At 39.8% G+C, this 24,909-nt stretch overlaps 1 protein-coding gene across 1 annotated transcript; it reads right to left on the minus strand.

Annotated features, from left to right (window-relative positions):
* Positions 1 to 2,320: 2,320 nt before the first annotated feature.
* On the minus strand, positions 2,321 to 21,385 carry htr1d (5-hydroxytryptamine (serotonin) receptor 1D, G protein-coupled). The gene is made up of 3 exons (XM_041061537.1): positions 21,291 to 21,385; positions 21,064 to 21,170; positions 2,321 to 5,847 (listed from the first exon to the last, which is right to left on the minus strand). Exon 3 carries the CDS (start codon positions 4,917 to 4,919, stop codon positions 3,759 to 3,761), a length of 1,161 nt encoding a protein of 386 aa, XP_040917471.1. The 5' UTR covers positions 4,920 to 5,847; positions 21,064 to 21,170; positions 21,291 to 21,385; the 3' UTR covers positions 2,321 to 3,758.
* Positions 21,386 to 24,909: the final 3,524 nt, after the last annotated feature.

Here is a 24,909-nt window from a genome sequence, read left to right on the forward strand (position 1 = left end):
CTGTTTGTCAGTCAAGCGAGGCTGCAGTAGCGCTATGAATAAACAAACTGTGCCAATTATACCCGGTAGTTTGGGATAAGGCTACTTCGGTTGCATTCAGCAGCACAGAAAGAAATCCCATGGACATTTTTATAGAAAAGCAGTCAATATTGTGTTGATATATCTGTTGGACCTGATACTTTTAGCCAGCTAAGTAATGTGATGTGTGTGTTAAAGTGGCACCTTATTAGCCTTTGGCTTGACTTGGCTGACAGTGTCACACTGCTGGACTTTGTCTCAGGGGTCTAATTTTGTTTGTTTGCAGGGCTGTCACTCTCTTTCCATTCACTTCCCCTCCTTCAGCTGTTTTCCTCTGCGCTCCCTTTCAGCTTTACTCCTTACACGAGCCGAGAAGTGATAGTCCCCATCCCATGAGGTTAAGTGCACCCTGGCCTTTTGGTTTCACTGCACAAGATAGCCTAACATTATCTGAAGCCATCTCTTATCCACACTGATCCAGACTGACATGACTACTTTTGGCCCCCTTTCCTTTTTTAAGCATATCATTTTTTGGCATTTTAGCCTTTATCTGATAGTTCACAGTGGAGAGAGACACGTGCAACCTGATTTAAACCCGAAACGTAGCGATTGTGTGGCATTTGCTGCACCAGCTCAGCTGTCAGGATTCCTCTATTGTGTTATCTTAGGACATTGCACAGATACCTATTCCTTAATTGTAATTTGTTTCAATTTCTTTTCTTCATACTGATTAATTAAGACTGTATGCCTCGGTGATTCCCAAGGGCATAAATCAATAGCTGGTGGGCTAATTGTGGTATCTTTAATGCTGTATCCTGAATAATTAGGTTTTATTTGTCTAACACTGTTAAAAGAGATCACATTCATTTTGTTGCACCACAAGGGTAATGTGGCCTCTCTTCGCAGAGGTTGGTATATTCGCCGTGTAATTAACTTGACACTATGAAGGCTACATTAGCCATTAGCTTTAATGACAATTGATTATTTATTTAAAGCTGTGGCTGGTATGTTAAAAGGAAAAATATGAATGCATTTTGTCTTTACCCTTTTTACTTCAGTCCTACTTTGCAGTCAGTGTGCAGCTGAGTGACAACTCTGACCGAAGGCTGATTTCATTTTCTCAGACAAATGAATGTAGAAAATGATATTAAAAGCACATACAGTTCTCATTACTATTAAACCAATATGGAGATAACTTTTCCTGAATGCAAGTGATACAAAATGAGACTAAAGCTAATAAACTATACAGTACTACATACAAATTAAAATATGTCAACATGCTTTACCATGTCAATTAAACTTCACAAATAGATTTTCAAGTGTTTTCCTAGCATTTAAGACTTTTTTTTTCCTTTCCAAGATCTCTTGACGAGCAGCTCCTCCATTTCTTTTCAGGCTGATGGGAATGTCATGAATTTTGCAGGTATTTGGTCACAAATACCCAAAGTAATGGGCAAAGTGAAACGATTTGATGATGGCACTGGATGAAAAGTTAAGTGATCACCAAAGTTTTTCTGATTCATCCTGAGGGGGACATATGAAGTGGCAATCCAGCCAATAGTTGATGAGACAAAATCACCAAAGGATCACCGCAGTTATTAGGATACATGAATTACATTCAGTTTCATGGAAATTCATCCAGTAGTTGTTGAGATATATAAGCCTTGATCAAAGATTTGTGCCGGCTGCCAGCACAGTTAAAACCAATTAACCACATATTTGATATCTATAATGGTAACAATGTCTTCTGAGAGTCAGACTCCTGCATAGTGGGCCAGTGGTTCAACTGCAGCTCTCCTTAGTAATGTAAACAAATAAGTTCCACATTAATAATAAATTTAGTGTAAGTGGCTTAGCTGGTCTCTTTCCTGTGGACTGAAAGTAGTCTAGGTCCAGCATGATTGCGCTTGCATCTCAAAGATTGTCCACTCCAGCCAGTCATTTTCAGACAACTGGAGAGAGAGCTAGTGCACTGCAGGTTATGATATCACGGAGATGTATATATACAGCAGCCTCTCTGAGAGATGGACATGAAGAATTAATGGCTGAGAGAGATGGGGGTCCATTAGGTCACTCTGTGTTGTTGATCAGGAGATAGAGATGGTTGACTCTGGTCCGATGTGCATCTGTGGAGTGAGTCACTTGAACTGATACCAAGCACACAGTATACTGCATCTCCTAACTTTCCATGCAAACATTTATTTTCAAAAACTTATGTTATTTATCTTTCATAGTGAATCCATAATAGCACAGCAGGCTTGTTTTCTTTTGGATTACAATTCTGCCAGTTATTTTGGTTTGCACTGGTATGAGAATTAAACACTTGACATGTGCTCTTTTCTCACATCGAGAACAGTAGAAAAGCTGTAAAGTAGCAACAAATGACATTTAGTTACAGGTTTTTGGAAGAGGAGCGTCAACAGCCGTCATAGATAAGGCCAGCGACTGACCACATTGACCACTACACGATAACTGCAGCGTGACAGCTAATGTATCTGTAGCTTGTTTATTGACAAATCTTTAATGTCTTTATCACATTTGCAGGGTAATATTTTTTTATTAACAGTAGCTCTATCTATTAATTTGTACTTTGATCATGTGATTCATTTGAAATGTTTTGTGTTCCATCCCTCACAGACGTCAGTGCATTTTTAATCCTGTAAGTTCTTCCAAAAAAATCCAAGCCTTATCCAAGTCATTTTTGTGATCATCACCATATTGACATTAGGGAATCAGTTTTAATGCAAGTATGTTGCATCTGCCAATTTTTCTCATAACAGTAAAACAGATATTAACAGTAAGAACACAAATAAATAAATAAATTCAATCCTCAAAATTAATAACTCTCAATTTGCTCTCAGTACTCTGGTCATTTGCCCTCACCGCGTCCTTTTTTGCTTGAGCATATAATTTCATAAGATTTTTTTGGAAGGGTTTATTTGTTGCTATGGCACAGGGTGCTTAATATTCAGAGGCAGGGTGGAAATGCTGTTTCCATTTCAGTCTCTCTAATGAAGAGACAAGCCTCAGTGGAGAGTAGCATGTATAAATGTCAAACACTTGACAATCCTCTCCTCCTCAAACATGCATATATTACAGTACCTTCACACACTCATACAGACACACACACACACTAAGTACTTTCAAAAGTATTGACACGGGGGACATTTTTACTGAATCTCTAGAGTTTTTCATCTTTATAAGTTCTTTACTGTACCACAGAAACATTATATGAGCGCAGCAGCATACAGTATGACACAAAGATTAAGTGAACATATGTTTCATGGCTTTTCATTTCCGCTGGATTGAATCCAGTCGCTCTGAGTTTACTCTTTCCATACAGTTACACTAGTCCTTGTTTGTTTAAAATATTTGCTTTTGTTCAAGAAATAGCAGGAATGTCCCTGTGACATGAAATAGTCTTCAAATCCCCTTTATTTATCTTTTTAAGATGAGTTCCACAATTCTCTGTGGTAAAGATTTTTATCTTTTTAAGCATGCATGCATAAGTCTATAGGATGGATATACTGTAGGTATCTAAAGAGCTATGGCACAGAGCTGTTTGATGTAAAAAAAACAAAAAACAAAAACATAACACACTTAGAATGTGTTTACAAGATGGAACATTTAAGTGTACAGTACTTTTGTTATCATTATTATCACTTTTTATCACGTTTTTTTCTTTTTCTCTTTCACTCCCTATTTTCCTTGGAGACAGTTTTAATCCACTGTAAGGTTTTTCAGGAGCATCGTCTGAATTTGATGAGTTTTTGGAAAGCCTGTTTGAACTCATCGTTGAATACGGTGTAGATTACAGGATTGATGAGGGAGTTCAGGTATCCTAGCCAGGTAAATATATCAAAAAGCACTGGATCGAACCAGCATTCTTTACATATGGCCATGACAAGCGTACCAACAAAAAATGGGAGCCAGCAGATGATGAACGCGCCCAGGATGATGCCCAAAGTCTTGGTTGCTTTCCTCTCCCGAGCAGCACACAGACGTTTCCTCTCCAGCACGTTGTCTGCCAGCTTCACTTTCACACTATTCATGAACAGAGGCGATCCTCCCCCTCCTCCTCCTCCACCACCTCCCGCGTTGCCAGAGTGTAGGTGTGCTTCCTGGTTGGAGGGAGAATTAAGAGAACAGAGAGAGGAGCCTGCAGAGGTCTGGATGAGCTGCGCTGTGGTGAAACGTTTCCCCGAGGACGACGGCGTCTTAAAGATGCGAGAGCGAGCAGCAACATAGATCCGTCCATAGAGGATAATGAGAAGCACTGTGGGAACATAGAAGGCGCCAAAGGTGGAGTATAGGGTATAAGAGATCTGATCTGTATTCACCACACACTCTGTTAGCTCCTCGTGGGCTTTGGCCTGCCGCCAGAAAAGTGGAGGCATCGAAATCGATATGGAGATCACCCACACCACCCCAACCATGATCCCCGCCCGGCGCATGGTGCGCCGTTTTGAGTACTCCAGAGCGTCTGTGATGGCCCAGTAGCGGTCCAGTGCGATCACACAGAGGTGCAAGATGGAGGCCGTGCAGAAGGTGATATCAGACGACAACCAGATGTCACAAACAATCTGCCCCAGCGACCAGGTCTTGCTGACGGTGTAGACGATGCTAATTGGCATGACTAAAATAGACACCAGCAGGTCTGTGACGGCCAGGGAGCCAATTAGGAAGTTGGCAGGCGTGTGGAGCTTCCTAGTCAGAAAGATGGTGGCGACGACGAAAGCATTTGAAAGCACGGTAGCCAAAGTGATGATAGCTAACAGCGCAGACAGGGAGACCTGTAGGCCGAGTAGCGTGGCCTCGCTCCAGGGTGGAGCGGTAGTGGTGTTAGTAATCTCTGTAAAGTTGCTGGTGAAGTAGTCCAGTAAGCTATCATTCAGCTCCATCTCCAATCTGCTTCTTTTAAAACCCTGCTTCTAGAAGGTTTAGCGCAGCCTCATTACTATAATCTAAAACTGTACACAGATCAGTTCAGGCATGGCTCTAAATAAGGCATGGCACTATTGGTTTTGGCTGTAGAAAGTACAAAAGGTTGTCTTTTATCTTCCTTTCCCTAACTCCTTCCCTGTGTATTTTAATGTGGTATCATATCAACCTTTGGCGCACAGTTCACAGTTGACAACTAACGCTCCTGTGGTTGAAGCTGACTAATTTGTCCATTTCACTTCTCTCACATCGACTGGCCTCACTGGTGTAGTAGCAGGAGAGATGAATCCTAATTTGTATTCAGCTCCCGTCAGACAGCCACTTCTTTTCTCTCTTCCCAGAGCTCTTATCTCATCTCCAACCAGCAGCCAGCCGGCAACAACACCTTCAGACCAAACCTTCCTATCTATCAAATGCTTTAATGGGCTCCTCCTTTTCAATAAAGCTAAGCGGGGAGCTGCATGTAGGAAGATGATGATGACAGATACACAGGTTTGCTTGTTGTCTCTCTTATCTATTCTGAAGTCCACGTGAAGCCTTCTAAATTGAGGTTTATATTGAAACTGAAATTGTCTTTGATGATATTGGAAAGCCAGAACATTACAGTTACATTTCGGACGTCTAAACCCGAGGAGGAAATATTCGCGTTATCCCGTCTCCTTGTAGATAATTAGTTGGATATCCATGTGATTTTGGCAGCTGTATAGAAATTTGCACTAAAATGTCATGATCAGCAAAGCTTTTTCCAGGCTCCCAGAGTTAAATGCTCATGTGTTAGCTTTTCCTCTTCACACCGTCATCTGTCGGATAAACCTTCAGCTGTAGTGTCCACACAGATAAAAGGAATTTGTTTGACTTTCATGCAGCTTCTTCTGCAGCAGTTTCATCCTGGGAGGAACAAGTGAGAGAGAAAAATAGGAATATAGATTAGTTATATTCAATTTAACCACCATCCCCTCCCCCATATAACAAACCACCTACATGACAAAGCCTACACATTAGGGGCAATAAATGCACACGAGCAACCTGTAAACTCAACCTCAACCTGTAAATGGAGCATTACGACTTGGTACACGGACTTAACACCCACACACCCTCTGCCATTGTGCTGATTTATTACATTTGCTGTCAGACTGGCATTGAACTCTCCAGGAGAGCCAAATATAAAGACACTTTAACCAAAGTTATCAAGACTGGTTTTCTTTGCTATTGCTTTCTCTGGATGATATTTGGATTCATGTTAAACATTCAAAAATAGACAAAAGACCAATGCTGATGATGATTTAAAGCAAAAGTCATTCACAACAGCAAGTTTTCTTTTCTCACTGATATAGTCCCAGATAGACTTTTGGTTTTGTGACATATAAACCAGATGAAACTTGCTGTTAAAGATGCTTGGAAACTGGCACTCAGTGGTACAAAGAAAAACCGGACATGTTGCCTCCAGGTAAAAGTAACAGAAAATTATCACAGGACAGAAAGATGACTTACTTTCAAGTACAATGAAAGAGACAGAAACTGAAATATAGATATGTGGTATTATGGTCTAGTGAGGATGAGGACTTCAAGTCACTGTTAATCACCACGGAAGGCATTCTCTCCCTCCAGTGTTCCATCTATAGATAAGGTTTGCTTTAATTTATTATTTAAAAGCAGTAGCATGAACTCTAGCCACTTATGATTCAAGGGAAACAAAAAAAAATGCATTAATCAAGACATTCAGTGAACTCACTGCAGCCGAAAGGGAGAGTTATGACAACTGAAACCACTTGATATTGTATCACAACCCACACAGCAAACACTGCCAAGACCTGACAGACATAATGCCTTAATCAACATTTTGACAAATGGTAAATGATTTAAATTTAAACATTTTTTAAATAAAATTACTTTTGAAATGGCATGCCAAAGTGACTGAGGTGTGCACAAGAGGGATTAGAAACAGGTTTTGTAACACCATTATAATTCATAGAAGCTGCAGTGCAGCTCAGCAGGGCTCAGTTAGGCCAGCATTTGTGTGCGTGACATTGTGTGGATGTGGTGTGGAGCGTGTGTTTGCCTGGGTGGGTATGATCAGTACGCTATGCCCTTTTCTTTGCTGTTAAACAATATGTACAGGTCTTTGGTGGAGGGCAGTAGTCAACAACCCTCTCGACCACTTGAATGTCATGGTGCAGGCTCTGGCCTGGCTAAAGCTTAAGATCTCACATTCTATTGGTTCTTATGAAGCAAGTAATAGCATGTCACGTCCATCCCAGGTTCACGTTTGAACTTGTTGACCAGCTGGTCAAAACTCAGTACTACAGTACTCTGATTCTAGCAGCCTAAAAATGAACAAAAACAATTTTTATAAAAATTTGTTACGATCTGACTTAAAGGCCATTAAGTCAGCTAATAAGAATGGTCAAAACTGAAGCAGCAAATGCGGAGATGTTCTGACTTTTAAATTCTATGTCCCCCCAAAACTCCAGATCCTTCATTTCTCATACTGCAACTTCGTAGCATAGTTTGTTCGACCCTCCCTACCTCCTAAATACTTGTGTCATCTTTTAAGCTCCACATCCCCAGGTTGTTGGATGCAGGATTCCAACCCAAAGCTGAGATAAACCTCATGACATCAGGGTTATTTTCTCAGACTTTAGAAAAAGTTGTTACAGTACTCCACCTGATGAGTACACTGAACTTTGTGTGTGGAATCGGTGGCGTGCGCTTTAACACTTTGCTCTGGCTATGAATATATTTGTTTTGCAAGCACAAAACATCATGAGCAAATGTTATGAACAATAACTGTAACTACTGATGGGATAGACACGACACAGCATGACTACCTTACAGTCACGCTTCCTTGCATCAGTGCAGAAGAGGCCGATAAGAACTGATATGTGTCTGGTAAAATCGCTCAGTCATAGTGTTGAAATACTGAACGCACCATACGGTGAGTTAAGTAAGAGGACTGTCTTGGACAGCATCGACTAATTCATTCGCCTGTCCCTGTTGTGAACAGCTACACTGCGATATGTTTCTGGTACACACACACACACACAGATGTATACAGTAGCGTGTTTGATAGATGGCTGAATATCTTATCTGTTTACTCATCAAACAAGTCAAGGACAAGGCTTATCTCCTAAGGGTCTGGTTTACAGCACAATGAGATAATGAGGTTCATAATGAATGGATGAGAGGAAAAGATTTTCAATCAAGAACAGGCCTTGACTAAATTGGACTGTATACTGTTTGTGTGAAATATATTAGCCTCCACATCTGGCTTTGAAATTGAAGATCTAATACAGCAAGGCATGGCTCAGCCCAGAGTGAATTTCTCCTCCTTAAAACAAGGGGGAAAAAACTGGGTACAACAAAGTAAGACACACACAACACACAAAAAGTTAAAAAAAGTGTTCTCGTGGGTCTGAAGAAGAGAGCGGGAGCGATACAATTTAGATCCGGCCAGCTCCATTGCATAACACCCCATTCACTACAAATCCAATTCATTCCTTACAGGCTTGGGCCAAATCCACACAGATGCTGCAGCGCGTGCAGCAGCCTGTTTGTTGGGCCGGGTGAAACAGTAATACCCTCTGAACCCAGCAGGCCTGCAAACAGCTCAGAGCCCCACTGGAGATAGGCTAATTGATTTAGCTCAGAGGAGGTAGAGCCATCACTACCTCCGCTGTCAGTTCATGTCTGGTGTTTACTCAAGCATGCACTAAACGGTAGGTGAGCAAGGATGTACTGTATGTGTGTGTGTGTGCGTGTGTGTTTGTGCATGTATGTGTGTGGTCTGTGTGGTGTGTGTGTGGTTGGGGGTGGTGGTGGAAGTTTACATCAATGGAGAGAGAGGATGGGGCAAATGGAAGAGTGTTTAGACAAAGCAGGAATCAGGGGATCTGTTAAGTTACAGCTTTGTACAGAATCATGCTGTGAGTCATTTTGTAATCGGTTCACCTTCCAACAAGGGCATAATTTCCACTGGGGGATTTCAAAATCCTATTTTTGTCCCCCAGGTTGGTATTTGTACTACAGCCCCTGAACATTGTCTACTTACTGTCCTCGTGCCATAGTTCAGATTAGAGAAGATCTGACTTTACAAATATGTTGATATACTCATCTGAGTCGCCAGTCATTGCCCTACATTCACATACAGGCTGCATACACAACATTGCTGGGGCAGTATGCAACCTGAAATGAATACCTGCAGACACTACTCAGGGCTGCAAATGTATTTCCAACTTAGTTTTTTGTGTTAAAAGTATTAAATCTATAATCTTTTTACAGAAAATATACTCCTTAACAGATTGTTAAGTTGGTGCAGGTAGATGAAGCCTTTTAACTGTCTCATAGCCGAGCATGCACTCCCAATGACTTTGGCCTATTTTGTAGACCAGGATGCAGTTGTTTGATTTAGCAATAGATGTAAATTTTTACAATGCAGTTTGCTTAGTGCCATGTAAACACTGAACTATAGATAGCCGGGCTGCATCATGTGATTGAAAATGAAACTATAAAATATAAATTGGAAGGAATTTTTCAAGAGTCAACATGACTTCAGAAGTAATATGTGTTAAGCAAGTTAAGTAAAGCCTAAAACAAAAAGTGTATACATTCAAAACAGAAAGTGTGGAGATGGGGCATGTGCCTATAAAACCATATTCACCAGCAGAAACAGCAGCACAGCTATGCAGAATAATGACTCGCATGTACTGTATGAAGTGCAACACGCTGGCATGTCGCGCTGCAACTCAGGAAATATAAAATAAAATCACATTATTTCTCGAGGGCTCGAGGGTTTATCATATCTCAGTTGTTTGCAGGTGCCTGGGAGCGTGGAGCGTAGGTGTTTTTCTCAGGCTGTGTGGGCTACATGTGTGCGTAAGCTTGCACATGTACAATCACACACACATGCACCATTTGCACCACCCTACGACCAACCACCTACACACACACACACACACATGCACAGACAAATGTAAAATACCAAACAATTAATCCTCACAGGAACTGGCATGCGAAGAGGCTTCACAGGTTTGTGTTGATTTATGGTGACTGATTCCTGTGCGAAGAAATGAACGTCAGAGTAAGGGACTGAAGTTAACCGGTGATAGTGGTCTGTTCAAACGTCTGGGTGCAAACCTCAGGACTCATTATAGAGGCTGGGAGGGATAATCTCAGCTCTTGTGTAAGCCGATAGAAAGGGAACAGATTGCTGAAAAAGGGGCAATTTAGTGTCTTAGCAAAAAAATGAAGATTTCTATGTTAATGAAAGTCCCAAGATTTATAAAAATTTTATCAGGTTACACAGCAGGATGTTAAAATTTGTTAAAATGCAGTTTTCAACAACTTTATTAACACATCAAAGCCTCCTACTGCAGAGACTACCTTCCCACCAATGTTTTTTTTTCCACACTATTCCAAAGTAATACACTCCTCACTGTATGTACATGACCCTTAGAAAGTGGAACAGATCCAGTGCAAATCTAGGACACCTGAGAGGCTCTGTATTGAGAGTGGGCCTGCGATGAGCTGATACAGAGATGTTACAGCCAGCTATGTGCAAATCTATGCGTGTTAGGAGAAGAGAGGAGACAGAGAGAAAGAGTCAGGACAAATGGGGATCTGGTTTAAATCTGGGGTGATGATAAATGAGCTTGCGATTAGAACACTGTTAGTGCTAAATATGTATCAACAAAACAAAAGATAAATTCAAGGTAGTCTTTCCTTCAGTGTGTGATCTTGTGCAGGATCACAGAAGTTCACACAAAATCAACCTGCCTCTGTGTTTTTTTCCCCAAATCTATTTATTTCTTTATATTTTAAATAAATTAGCAATTTGCTGACATGCCATAAAATTGCTACCATTTTTCACATAAGATGATTCCAATTTTAGACTTAAATCCCAGACTACCACTCATTTCTAAAATAAAACATCATACTGAGCATTTATAGATCATTTCTAAGCTAATTACCTACTCTAAGTGTTTCACAGTTGTGATTTCACAAATTTTCCCAATGACTTGTAATTCTTAATCAGCGCTAATTGTTGCAGAATAACACAAAGTAAATGTAAATTACACTGCAAATTTTCACAAAACTGGTTGCGGTGAAGCCCTGGTGGGCTGATGGTTGGGGTGCATGCCAGATAATTGCAACATAATTTGATTCTCAGCTCTGGGCTGCCCTTCTCTCTCCCCCTCCCCCTAAATAAATAAATAATTTATTATTAATAATAATAAAGTTGTGGCAGATTTAATGGTTTCAGGCCACAGCTTCATACAAGAAATAAAACTCCAAGTGTTAGAGCTCCCCTTATTAATCCTGCTTACATGACTGAAGAAATTATCAGTTTAAACTGCGGAAATCAGGGGCATTTGCCTAAAACATACCACTTCAAATAAACCACTTCATGTTGCTCATTGCACATTTGTCATAATTTCGAACATTATGTTTTAGACATCATCACAGCTGCTGGTCTCCAGCCAATCTAAACATTTTTGTATGAGGACACAGAGTGAAGACTGATGAGAACAGGCTGTCCTGAGGGACGTCAGTGATGTTGATCGGAGACAGTCTTTAGTATAGCCCTGTGTGTCTGAGTCTTCACAATGTCAAGTCCATCTCCTACAGTAAACTCATAAGGATGATGCATTACATAAAGCCTGTGCTGACTGGTGTTATAACTGATATTCTCATGGTACACAAAAACGAAAGTGTGCTCTATCTGCACGCGATTTAATCAATCCACACTGAACGTTTGAATGTTGCTCGGTCAATGAGATGTTTATCGATCACTGAGAACAGGAAATACTCTTAGAACTGATACTTTTTCTTGGATTCTTTATAAATACAATTATGTTTCCTCCTCATAATGCCTGGGACATGCTGTTTTACTCTCCTGGATTATATGCAGACCCAGTACCAGTGGTTTTGGCTCAGTGTGTTATTTTAACGTCACTGGACCACTGGGTTACTGGACCAAAACAGCCCCTTGTCTCGGGTGGTTTTCTACTCATGGGTACTGGGTAACATTAACACATTATTGCACTGACAATGCAAACTACTGTATAGAGAGGTAACTGATGAGTGTAAATATATGTAATGGCTATAGCAGCATAAATGCTGTCATAAATATCATCAAAACAATGAAAGTTGTTGCTGTAACCTCAAAGATGTCAAATACAAGCTCTGTCTAAATATGGTGTAGGTGTCAGTGACATTAAATAAAGTTACCATCCCTCACAGAAATACCTGTTCACTAAAGTAATATTGCGCAGGGATAAAAACAAAAAATGGTAATGTTTTTCTTTGGCCAGTGGCTAAAATAAAATTAAATAAAAGTACGCTTTAGTGGTGAGATTCCACCACAAAATTCAGTCAAACACAAGAGAAAAGAGCAGGTTGTGGATGCCATGGTGGGGACAGTGAGTGGGATGTAGCTTGACCAGCAATATCCATAAATCTAAATTCGATGCATTCATATCAGCGTTTGATGACAAACAGGAGTGCTTTTATCTTCATCTTCTGTGTTTGAGTGTGTGTATGAGTCATAAAAGTGAAGGGGCAGTGATTCAGGTTGGGAAACAATGATCCATCCAGGAAGCAACAACGGATGTTTGATGAGAGCTCTGAAGAGGACAACATGAAAGCCTATTAGAGGTTTAGTTTTCCCATATTGACAGAAAGTGATGATACAAAGAACATAGACAGCAATAAGTAACATAGCACATTACTAAAACTAACAAAATACAAACATACAGTATAGAATACATAAGACAGAATACAGAATGAATATATCAGGGAACCTGTACTGTACCCTCTGTAAACATAGGAATTTCAGTCTGCCTTAAATCCAAACTCAATCTTAAAGAATACTTCTTTATATAATCAATAAAATAATAAATAACTGACCAAGGTAGTCAAATGATAATCCTGTCTTGACAGGGTAATGATAGGGGTTAAAAGGGTACTCCAGTGATTCAGAGTCACATTGCATTAGAGCTTGGGGACTGTATGGGTAAAGCTGCAATAATGATTAATCTTACATTTCCCATGATGCTGCCAACAGAATGTTTTGGTTACACCCTCCCTGTCAGGTAAATGCCACTTCTGAACTTCACACCCTGGCTTTCTGTTATAAATTTCTCCCTTAACCCAAAAAACACAAGAACATGTTCAAGAGGTATTTTCTCAGATGAACCAAAACTCCCTTTACAACCACAGAAAACACTATACAACTGTTTCCATAGGCCAGCAGTAGAGTAGTACTCCCCATGGCTAGAGAACTGACCTTTATGTGGAAAATGTGTCCCCTCTTAAAGTATCATAAAGTTAGCCTGAGTTTCAAGTTCAAACTCAGTAATACATAGGCAGTGGGCTTTAACAGGAGAAATGGTTGAGTACTGAGCCCTGCAGCCCTGTGCATGTTCTGAGAAAGCTGAGCTGCAGCTGTAAGGGACTGTCCTCCAGATATACCAGAGCAGAGTGATCTCACGATGATAAGATCTTGTTCAGCTAGAGCACAATATCTAATCAGACTGTACTGTTTCCACCAAGGACACAAACTTCTGTGGTTATATGCACCATAAACATACAGAGACACTAACATCCATTGCTGTTTTCAAGAAGGGCTTAAAGTGAAGAATACAAGTGGCCAACTATGATTGACTAAGTTAACTGTTGGGACACACATCATCACCCTTTTTTTATTACCTAAAGTTTTCTGTTCTTTATACATTGTTACTACCCCGGAAATGAATTACTTGTCCATTACTTCATTGTATTTTCATTCCTCTTTCTTCCCCTTCCTCTAATGTGATTTAAAATAATTCCTCATGTATTTCTGTGCCATATATGATAATTTTGAGACAACCTTTGGTTTAAATAATGCTATACAAATAACCTTCCTTCCTACATGAAAATAAGTTTTTAAAAAAAATTGCAGTATTTTTCTGGGAAAAGATTTAATAGCATAGTTGATTTTATTAAAAACTGCAACCTGTGACAGTTCTTATCATAAGCTTAGACGTGCTACTAACAACTCTCTCTACAAAGTACTGACTTAAATTTACTGAAATCTCACAGTTATATGCTAATGTGTTAGAGAGAGAGCCATGATGAAAGTCCTAATAAATTCCGAAGATCTTTCAGTCGTATCCATCTCCACTCATGTCGGCTCAGCTCAGTCAAATGATATCAAATATCAAAAGCAGTCACTCAACCTTTCCAAAGTCTATAAACACACAGGTGTCCACATCTAAACACCATGATTAAAGAGAAAGCCACCAATTAAGCAAACTTTAAACCTCCTCTGAACCTCACTAGGACAGGATGAAGGCGTAGAGTAGACCAGGTGTGTTTTAATTCAAGTTTTCAGCACCGTACTGTGACAGAAATAAAGAGGAAATGATTACCCAGCAGGACACAGGCAGCTACCACCCTAACAATAAGTTAGATGCTAAAAACATCTTTCTTCAATTTACGTTCAAAGAAACTGGTGAATGCCACAAATTATCTTAAATTACTCATATGTGCTACTTAAGAATAAATCTGTTTGTACAAGTGCTTCTTCCATGAGATCCATTGTCTTCTAGTTTGGTCTTGGCCTGTGTGAGGGCACCATGTTCAACCATTTCAAAATCCAAGTCTACTTGTGTCACAGTATCACTATATTTTGTAGTATATAAGTAAGGATTACCCACAACCATTAACTGTATCAGCACAGACAAAACACATATACTTACTGAACATTTGTAAGCTAGAACAACAGCTATTAACTTTAGAACTACAGTGTAGTTGTACAAATGGTATTTTCTTAACTTTTAAATGAGAGCATTTAAAGGTCCTCATCCTGTAGATACAGTAAATTGTGCACTACAAAGTCAAGTCAAGCTTCCAAAAACCCTGTATTTGTCTTTATAGTGTTGTGATATTTTCCACTTCTCCAACATTTCTCCCTCCAGCCTCTCAGTCAGCAAATTACTATGTCTTGGATTATGTGAGACAGCTATGTGAGACAGCTACCCTCCTCAATAGCTTTCAAGTAATGGAAACAGGCATCTTTCAACAAGTAGTCAATCTTGAAACATTGACCACTAATGGCCTGAGTGGCAGAGCTGCTGCTGTGAGAGTGGGGAGGACAGGCTTGTATGGATTCTCCTTCGACTCCTGCTGTCATCTCCATGGCAAGTGACACATTGTCATGATCTCTAATTACGAGTTTCATCTGGAGGGCCCAGTCTTAGGATTCAGCTCTGCTTATATGGGTAGACTGACCGTAGATCAGTCAGAGACAGAGAAATAAGGCAATGGGAAAATGAGAGTAGAAGATAAGGAGAGCAAAGGTAATTAAAGGTGAGCGAGGAAAGAAAAAGGGAAGCGAAATTAAACCAGAAACTAAATCAGATAGAAAAAGAAAAAAAAAACCCACAAAGATCTTTGAGGTTAAAATCATAATGAATAAAAACAAAACACGATTAACATTTCTCGGAGACAGTACAATATAGCAGATTTTGCTCTCTGCTGAAACAATGGTGTAGAGAGAGCGAGAGTGAGAGACTGGCAGAGCAATGTTATTTTGTGAGTGATAAACTGCTTTCTCACACTAAGACCAATCCCTTGTGAATAATCCTGGCTGTAAATCCAACGGCATTACCACTGATACAGTCTCAGTTTTCTGGATTGTTTTAATTCCAGTGTAAAGAAAAACCTCAGCAGCGTTAAGAGTGACAAGAGGATTTGATGACAGAAGTGAAGCACACCATGAAACGGTGACTGGAGTGGCTGAACTAGTGTATATATAAAGCAGTGTGTGCATTTGTGTGCTCAATCACATACATTTGCAAATGTCTCCTTCTAGTATAGAACCAGCTGTGCTATTGTGACTTCCATTTAACTCCCCTCTTGGGCATTTTCATTATTTGAAACTTGTGCCTATAAAACTCAAATTGAGAACTTTAACAATGCATCTCAAAGTCGAAGTCACTTTTCTTGCCGGAGATCTTCTATTCTGTGCAATTCTAGAGTTTCCAAAAGGAAGTAGCTCACTCATACTTGAAGAACTTTAAATTTAAAACTCAGACTCTGTTGGGTAAAATGTTTTCAAGCTAACTTCAGATGTTTTATTCTCACGTATTAGCATCCGATTGTGAATGACTAGGCTATTTTTCTCAACCTTGCCCAAAACTGTAAAATCTCAGAACATTGTCTTTTTTTTTCCCCAACATTGCTGTGTGATGCTCTGATTAATTTCTGTGAAATGAACATACGACATAGTGCTATCAATCACGGGCGATGCCGAATCCGACAGATCCTTACACACCTAATTTCATTTTCCCCTTGATGTAATTACCAGATGATGGTTTAGACAATCGTGTCACTAATTTAATACATGGCCTTTCCTGTGTTGTGTTTTCCCTCATGTTGTGTCTACACAGAAACCGTTTCAGCTATCTGTTATTTTTCAGCTGTCTGTCTCAAGCATGTTGGACGGTACAGAGATGCGTTTTACATGTGCTTTCGCACTCATCTGTGACCCAAAGTTATGAGCGTAACAGCAGTGATTGTGTATTGGGCTCTGAGCATTGCCAGAGCCCTGAAGCTGCTGCTGCTCTTCCAACATGCTGCTCGCACTGTGCATCCTTTGCAGACAAGTTGTAAATCTTTATAAATACAGTTCACAAAAATGTAATGATTTCTTCTGACATTAGCAGAGTCACTCTGCAGGAAACCCTGAATGTTGTCACTAGTGTTTCTGGGCTTGAGGCTTAGAGTTGGATTTGTCTGAAACTCCCATTGTGATGGAAACCAGTATCTTGATATCAGCAGTTTCGCTTGGACGACTCACTATACCATCCAATATCTGACACTCACATACTTCCTGTGCTACCATTCACATATCTCCATTCCCACTGTTTTTGCTGTGCTAATCCTGATAGGGTGGGTCACTGAACAGATTTCTGGGCCATTCTTGGCTCACAGTTTAAATTTATATAGAGATGGAGACTGACGGTAGCTCCACTCAAAGCTACCGTTAGTCCACTATCGGTCCATTTTTTACTGATGCTCTGATTGAAGAGTTGAGCCCTTTGGAGGACAGCAGTGGGGTCTTGACTTGATCTTGATATGAGATATGACTTTTTGATGAATGATTTTAATATTTAGTTGTAGTTGTTGGCCAGTATCTGTTCAGTCCTGTTCCACTTGTGGAAGAATTTCATGATCAGTATTGTTATACTTTATGTTAGGAAGTCAGGGTGGAAGGTGGAAGCCTGATATCAGTAACTTTTTCATTTGTACTGCTGTTATGGGTTCATTAGATTCTTAGTTTCTTTGCAGATCACATCAGGTCTTTGGTGTGTTTCTGGCTTCTTGGTGGACATCTGATGTGATTACGCCTGGTTCCTGGATACTTTCAGATCTATCAGCTGTTGATGAATTGGTGTTATTTGATGATTATTTCCTTTTGGTCTTCCAGTACCGATCCATTTTGGCCTTTGATGCTCCAGCTTACGAACCTCTTTGCATGTTTACTTTATGTTGGCTTGTTTCCTTGATCTTGCTTTCATTGGAAGACACAGACCATGGCTTGCCAAGTTTATCTGTTTGCCTTGTGTATTATAACAGCTGAGGCATATTAACACATTGGTTTTAGTTATAGTAGTAGTGGGAATTGTTAGTAATACTGCTTTGAGACCTGCTGTCACACTGTCTGACTGCTTCTCACCGGGTTTAGGAAGTCTGGTTTGGCTGACAGAAGTTAGCTCTCTCTCATGTCAGCAGGCGGGCCAATTAATGAGTATGGTGTCAGTGTTCATCTCATCTTCCTCCTTGCACTCTTAGTATATCCCAGTTATTATTCTAAAATTCACATATCCTTGGTAGTGAAACAGTCACCACATGATTATAGCTTTCCCCAATACTTCAAAGAGTTGCACCAAAGACGTACTCAGGCAGAGTGTTTTACAGCTGAATGGTAAGCTGCCTCACCATCTGTTCAGCTGTAATTCTGCTACTCGGCTAACTCACGTGTTACACAGTACTGTAAACAGTAGAGTCAGTCTGCAGGACAAACAATGTAATGATGACACTACATTAAATCACCTCAGGTGTTTTCTTTTGTGTTTGATGTATTCTGTCTTTTGGTAGATTGTGAAAAAGCGGTAGCCTGTTTTGGAGCTGCACGGTTTATGTTAAGGTGTGACAAAATGCTAAAATTGTGGAACGAAGCTGTAACTCAACTACAAGCATCTGCTTCTTGTTTTCTCAGTTTCAACAAGTCCGTTACCTCCGAGTCTCGAGTTACATTAAACTCCTGTCATGCATTGCCAGACTGAAGCAAACATGCAATGCTTTACACAAAGTGCTATTCACATGCTGCCAGTGAATTACAATGAAAAAGCTGTGAGGAATGTAAGCTACAGTACTGTATGTGTCTCACTACCAGCCTCTGTGCTGACTGTTATATCTATGGTGTAAATCAGCCTTGCCCCCCTCAGTCACGTCAGTCATTTCCAGTCACGAATGGCACATGAAGCAGTTACTGATAAATGCAGCAGATTAACTTCTTAAAATTCTTTGTAATTTCTTGATACATCTTGATTTCAGTGGTAGATAAAAGCAGGCTTCCCATTTATAGCTGATTTTGCTGTCTGAAATTAAAATGTCGCTGACAGATTTTGTTAACTTTAGCTAGCTAGCTAATTAAGCTAGCAAATAATTGCTAATTACTCCAGGTGTAATGTATTTATATTCACTGTCAGTATGTGTTTGTTGCTGTGTTTGTTCAGATGAGTTCAAAAGTGATGATATTGTTGTAAGGTTTTATTCTCCTTCTGTTTCACTCATCTCATCATCCCTCACTCCCCGCATCACTTCACTTGTCCCTGAACGAGAGGAGTGATTGCTAGCAGGGAGGGCTGCATTTCAGCTTCAGCTCGATTTTCTACAGATAAAAAAAAAAAAGAATAATATAACTCCAGGCAAGTGAGGGATAGATGGTGACTTTTTTTTTCAAATTCTTATATTCTTTACATGTAAAAAGATATTAGAGAGAGCTGTTCTTGTATGCACATGTGGTGCCCTCTAGAAACCACCAAGCATTAATTGCCTGTTCCTACATTAATTATTAAACTGGAATTTTACACTTTGTCTAATGAGCTACAAATGAATCCTCTTAGTGATACGCTCGCTCGCATTGCCCCAGATGAGGTGAGAAAACTCCTCCATCATTGTGTAAGAAAATTACATATTCAACTATATCATAATCCAAGATTAGTTATTTCCAGTTTTTGTCATTATTTTCATTATTAAGAAGGAAGCAGGGATGGCGTAGTATTAATAGGAGCTTCTGTCATTTTAATGGGTTGTCGTTTCAGTTTTCTGTCTTCAGTCACACTGTGATAGTTAATGTGCATGTGCGTGGGTATGTGTCTGTGTGTGTGTGTATCTCTGAGTGTGTGTGTATCAGGTCTCCTTAAGTGTGAGAGGATGGGGGAGAAAAGGGTGTCAGTGTGAGAGCGAGAGAGGAAACTCCACGTGTGTGAGTCTCCCAGCGAAATGGAGGGACATTGTGTGCCTAGAAATACTTTTCATCAGAGCCCCGTGATGGTGATTCTCTTTCATTTTGAGAGTATCACTCACATCAGTCAGGTACTTAAAGCAAAAATGCAACATGCGCTCTGTGAAGAGAGCCTGAGGTGGGTTTCTGAAAAGCTTGAGAGCACAGAGGACAGGTCCATTTATTTATTTATTTATTTATTTCCCAGCTTGAAATGGACTTAATGCTTGGGCTGCTCACCTCTCCTCCTCACCAGCAGCTACTAATGGCAAAAGAAGCATCTTTTTTCATGATGTTCACATATTTTTATTTTGTCCTCAAAGTGAAAATGATCAAACTGAGAAGGTTTTTATATGTTATGAAGATTGTTGCAGTTGTGGTCCATAAATAACTGAGTTTAAGATGAGGATGCTATGAAAATCATTTGCATAGGTTCTCATTCAGCATAAGATCAAGCTACTATAATATACATGTTTTTTTAATGCCCTATGGGTTGACCTATAACCGATATCACCATGTAATTCCACTCTCCTGCCCCACATTTGTGTAAGGAATTCAGCAGCATACACCACAATCATGCTGAGTTGGAGGTAAACGCCTTCAATATAATGTCAGTATCGTGGTCAAACAGCCAGTGGCTTCTCTCTGAAGCACTATACCATACAGCGGCAGACTAGGATCTGTCCCCAGTCATATGTTTAAGCCTTATTTTGAAATTAAAGAATCTTAATCACATTATAAACTGCTCACCTGCTAACAGACTAACCCATAAGATGTGAACTCAGGTTCAAAGAACTATAACAAGACGAGTCAGAAAAAAAGCCCCTATAACCTTCATACACCATCATTTTCACAAAAGTGACTGTCATAGTTAAAGATGTTGGAGCTTAACAGGAACAGCTAAAGTGCAGGTTTGTAAAGTTTTACTGTAGTAAATGTCCTAGATGAACTGAAATGGGTGCTTGTTATCACATTTTAAAACATATAATGACCTTATTAATAAAACCTCCATCCTTCCTCACCCTGCACATCAGTTTGCAACACCAGGGCTTCATGCAGGGTTTGTCCATGTGGGCTTATTTTTTTTCCTCATTGTCTCTCATGTCAAAACCCTTAAACCCCCATAAACCTCTTGTTATTTCCCCATATGGACTCCATCTTATGTCTCTGGTGCTTAACAGCTGGTGACCTTATCATAGCCTTTGTGACATCTTCATCTCTTATGGAGTCACTAAAATACTACCCATGGTGCCAGTGGAAATCACAAGTGACCTTATCGTATTCTGTTGCATCCCGTGTGCGTGGGATTATTTCAGCTTTTCTGCGGAACGGTTTGATCTTTCTCAGATGTGTTTACCCACAATATTTGTCTCAGTCTTTCTCCTTTTGCAAGTAAAAAGATTTGTACTTCACTCTTGGCTTCGTATGTAGCCAAGAGTGTCAGTTCGAATGTAGGCTCACCTAGTGTTATCTGCGCTTGCAGATCCGTGCGTAATGGTAACGAATAAGTGCAGAGACAAAGGTTATAAAAAAGGAAAGATTATTAAACTTACCATTTTTTTTAATTGCTCTTTTGGTGATTTTTTTTCTTTCTCCTTTTCTTTGATAATAGTGCAGCACAAAACCAGTCAGGGAATCCCGGCAGGCAGCGGTGTCCTTCCTTTACGCGCGTCCAGTACAAACAAACGAAATGCAGACTGGTTACATTCACAGGGTACCAGCGGACAGCTTGCTGGATGTTACTACCCTACGTGCGTGCTGAGATTACTTCACATCTCACCTAAAAGGTGAAGCGAGTGTGTCAGTAAACACAGTTAACTCGGTCCTGCTGGCAGCATTCAGAGCCGGTATTCTCAGTTGTCCCGCAAACTTGAGCGACTCCTAATAATTTACTCTTATCTAAAAAAAAAAAACAAAAAAAACAAAAAAAAAAAAAAAACAGTCGGTTCTCTCCAGAGTTCAATCACCAGAATGTGTGAAAAGTCTGAAAAGTGTTGTGCCCGCGAAGCTCCATCTGATGCACCAACACCCAGCTCTTTGTTGGTTTTCCTCAGAAACAATTAAACCCCCGGGGTAACGATGAGGGGGGCTTCCCAGTGCTGATGCGACCCACTCTGCTCCGGGGAGATTAGAGAGACGCCAACAAGTTGCAGTCAAAAATCTGCGTTTATGGGAGGGTTTTTGTCGGGACCAGCCCCCACACCCTCCCTGCTCATACATACTGTGAGTGAATTAAACACACAAAAAAGTTTGAAAATGTCCAAAGAAACTTCTCTAACCTCTCCTGCAGCATAATGTCCATCAGTGTGCTCAGAATAATACACTGCGTTTGTCTGAATCCTCAGCCCCAGCCTTACTGAGTTTGAGAGTAGCTGGTTGGTTTCATCAAAATTTCATTATTTCTAAAGCCTTATCCACACACATTACTCTTTAATACAGCACTGATATGCAGTGTGCTGTGATGCTGACGCAGAATACACTCGATTTTCACTCGTTTGACACGAAAAATGCATGTGTCAGTAACACATGCTCTCTGTTGCAATGCAACATGACTACAAATTAGCAGCAGCCTCTGTTTGAGATTATGTATGCTGCACTGTAAAACCATAAAAAAACAACAACTGATGTACAGGTAAAGAAAGCAATGTTATAACGAAAGTGTCTCAGTGAGATGGAAATACTAACTCTGCTCAGGTTGTTGGAGTAGTCTGAGTTTTATGCCAAAGTTATGTCACTGATTCAAGCAGATTAATGTAGAAAAGTGTACATTTCAGCTGACACAGCAGTGGTGTGAATTATCCTTTAAATAATCCCATTGCTCATAGAGAGCACAGTATTCAACTTATTTTGCAATAAACACTATTTCTCCTGTTTCCCCTGAATACATTTTAAACAAATGTACAATTCAGCAATCCCAGCATCACCTCCCTCCTGACTACATCATCACAGTTCTCAGTTTTCTTTGGATATCAGAGAATCAATCTCTGGAGGCTTCTCTGAAAAGCTCTGCTTTTAAGTAAGAATAAAGAGCTTAAAATTATTTTACAAGAGCCGTACTAATTCACAGAAAGAGTGTCCTTGTTAGTTCATTAAATACTTTGTGCTCCTGTTTCTCTCCCATCTCCTGTATATTTTATCTTTAATTGAATCAATACCAGCTCCTTGAAAGCTAATTAGCAGGCTCTTCAAGTGTAGAAAATATGTCAATGAAGAAACAGGACATGCATACACACGTGTATACACACAATTTATGGGCAGTTTAAGTGGAAATAAAAACCGCTGAGCTTTAAATGGACAGTTTTGTCTTTGATCCCATCATCTCCGTCCTGGGGAAATGGAGAAAACACATGGGAATGAAATACAGGGAAGAATCACTGTGTGTTTCAACCCTTTGAAATACTTCTTTCTAAATGGAGGGTCAAAAGTTTGTTTTTCTGACAGTGGTGAAATGTTCTTATACATTTCAGCTAATGGTTAATTAACAAGACATTGATTTTTTTTCCCCCCCTTATTTTTATCCCCAAGAGAGGAGCAAACACCATGTGAAGTTTGAACGAAGATTTTCCTGTCCTGAATGGACAGGTCAGCCAATGAGACTTACAGAGTGAGACATGTAGGTTGATGCACCTTTAGACGCCCATCCAAAGCCATTAAAGAGTTTATCTATATGTGGGACAGGATGATAAAATTCGTGCATCACTTAAGTGACAGACTGATTGTGTTGTGCTTCATTTATGATCAGATAAACCTATAACACAATAACATCATGATACCTCCAGGTGCCTGCCAGAATCAAACAGAGTATGTAATGTAGGTGTAACGTCGCTGACATGATAACGCAGTTTAAAAAATGTATATTTTTTACAGCAGCCAGGTAACAGGGACAATCTGTGATGGGCCAGCCCTCAAACTTCAAATGATTTTTTTTTTTTTTATGTCAAACTATGTTTGACATTATATGGTTACATAAGCATATTTCTGACAAATAAAATAGTTTTCATTCAGTGTAATAATTTTCTAGGATCATCAACAAGTCTTAAGATAATTTCTAAAAGGCTAACAACATGAATAAAACCTATTTGGATTACCTCATTCAAATGTGATATTTAACATCAAGCTGACAGTAGAGAAATTACAGGCAACGGGATGGGAGACAGAGACTGGGGACAACATTCAAAGAAGGATCTAGAGCCCTTGCGCAAACAGGGGATGCTGCAGTTCATGGTCGGTGCCTTAACCCGGAGGCAACTGGGGGCATCCTGCATAACTTCTTTTGACAAGGCTGAGTGGGTTGGTGGGTTTTTCTGTGTCCAGTTTAGTAAAACCAGAGTGTGCACTAACAATGTTGCAAAAGAGACAAAAATTACACTGGCTTTTCAATAGATCTTCAATTTCATTCACTAATTCTCCTCTGTTTGAATTGGTGCACAAGAAGTACAGAAAATAAAATTGTAAATAAATTCTTGTTTATGAAAAAGAAATGTTTTCAGCACACGAAGAATGCTAACGAAAAATCACCAAAAATAGCAGCCAAATATCACACACAGCTAACCACCCACGGTCTGACTACCGTAAACATCTCACTATATTTTTGACCCGACTTTTCTCTGAAAACAACAGATCCTACTCTACCTCTCAGTGACTTGTGCGCTCTTACAGTAGCACTATGTGGTAACAGAGAGACTCAAATAAATCCTGTCATATCTTTATTTGACAGAGTGAGCAGGATGAGTGTGCACATTATAGTCTCCGGGACATTTACCAAGAAGGAACCAGATATCTTTATTGCCTCTCCAATTTAAACACTTAAAAGATCAAACTTACGGCCTCTCCCTGTTTGTAAAGCACAGAATAAATGCATTACTGTATTATTATCATATCCACAAGGCAAAAGCAGGTCCCTCAGGGCAAGCTGCTAACATATAGGTACATACTAGTACAGGTTTTAAAAACACAGAGGCTTATTTTACAAACATTTGAGATTTACAAGGACCAGTATAGTGTTCTGAATTTCTGTCTCACAGACATAATGAGAGGAAGATTTCTGAATTCATTATCCGGCTGTGTCCCCAGAGAATGGCTCCTGTTCATTTTAGACACTCAACTTTGTTTCTATTTGTGTCACCCCAGTGTCAAAAGGTCAACTTCTCATGCAAGATATCATACTTTCTTTAACAGGTAGACTGCTGAGGACATCAGTGTTCTCAAGACTGATTTTAATGACCCCAGTAATAATGACAGGAACGAAGGAGGAAGTTAGGGGTTGTTGTATATATAGATATAGAATTCAGATGTTTATGTGTTCATTACTTCATCACTGTGTTTTTAAATGAAGCCATTCTCATTATCAGTGACTTTTTTTTTTCTTTTTTGTAAGATTTACACTTCAGTATGAAGCA

This window comes from Toxotes jaculatrix, chromosome 17 (genome assembly GCF_017976425.1).
Source record: "Toxotes jaculatrix isolate fToxJac2 chromosome 17, fToxJac2.pri, whole genome shotgun sequence".
Lineage (NCBI taxonomy): Eukaryota > Metazoa > Chordata > Actinopteri > Toxotidae > Toxotes > Toxotes jaculatrix.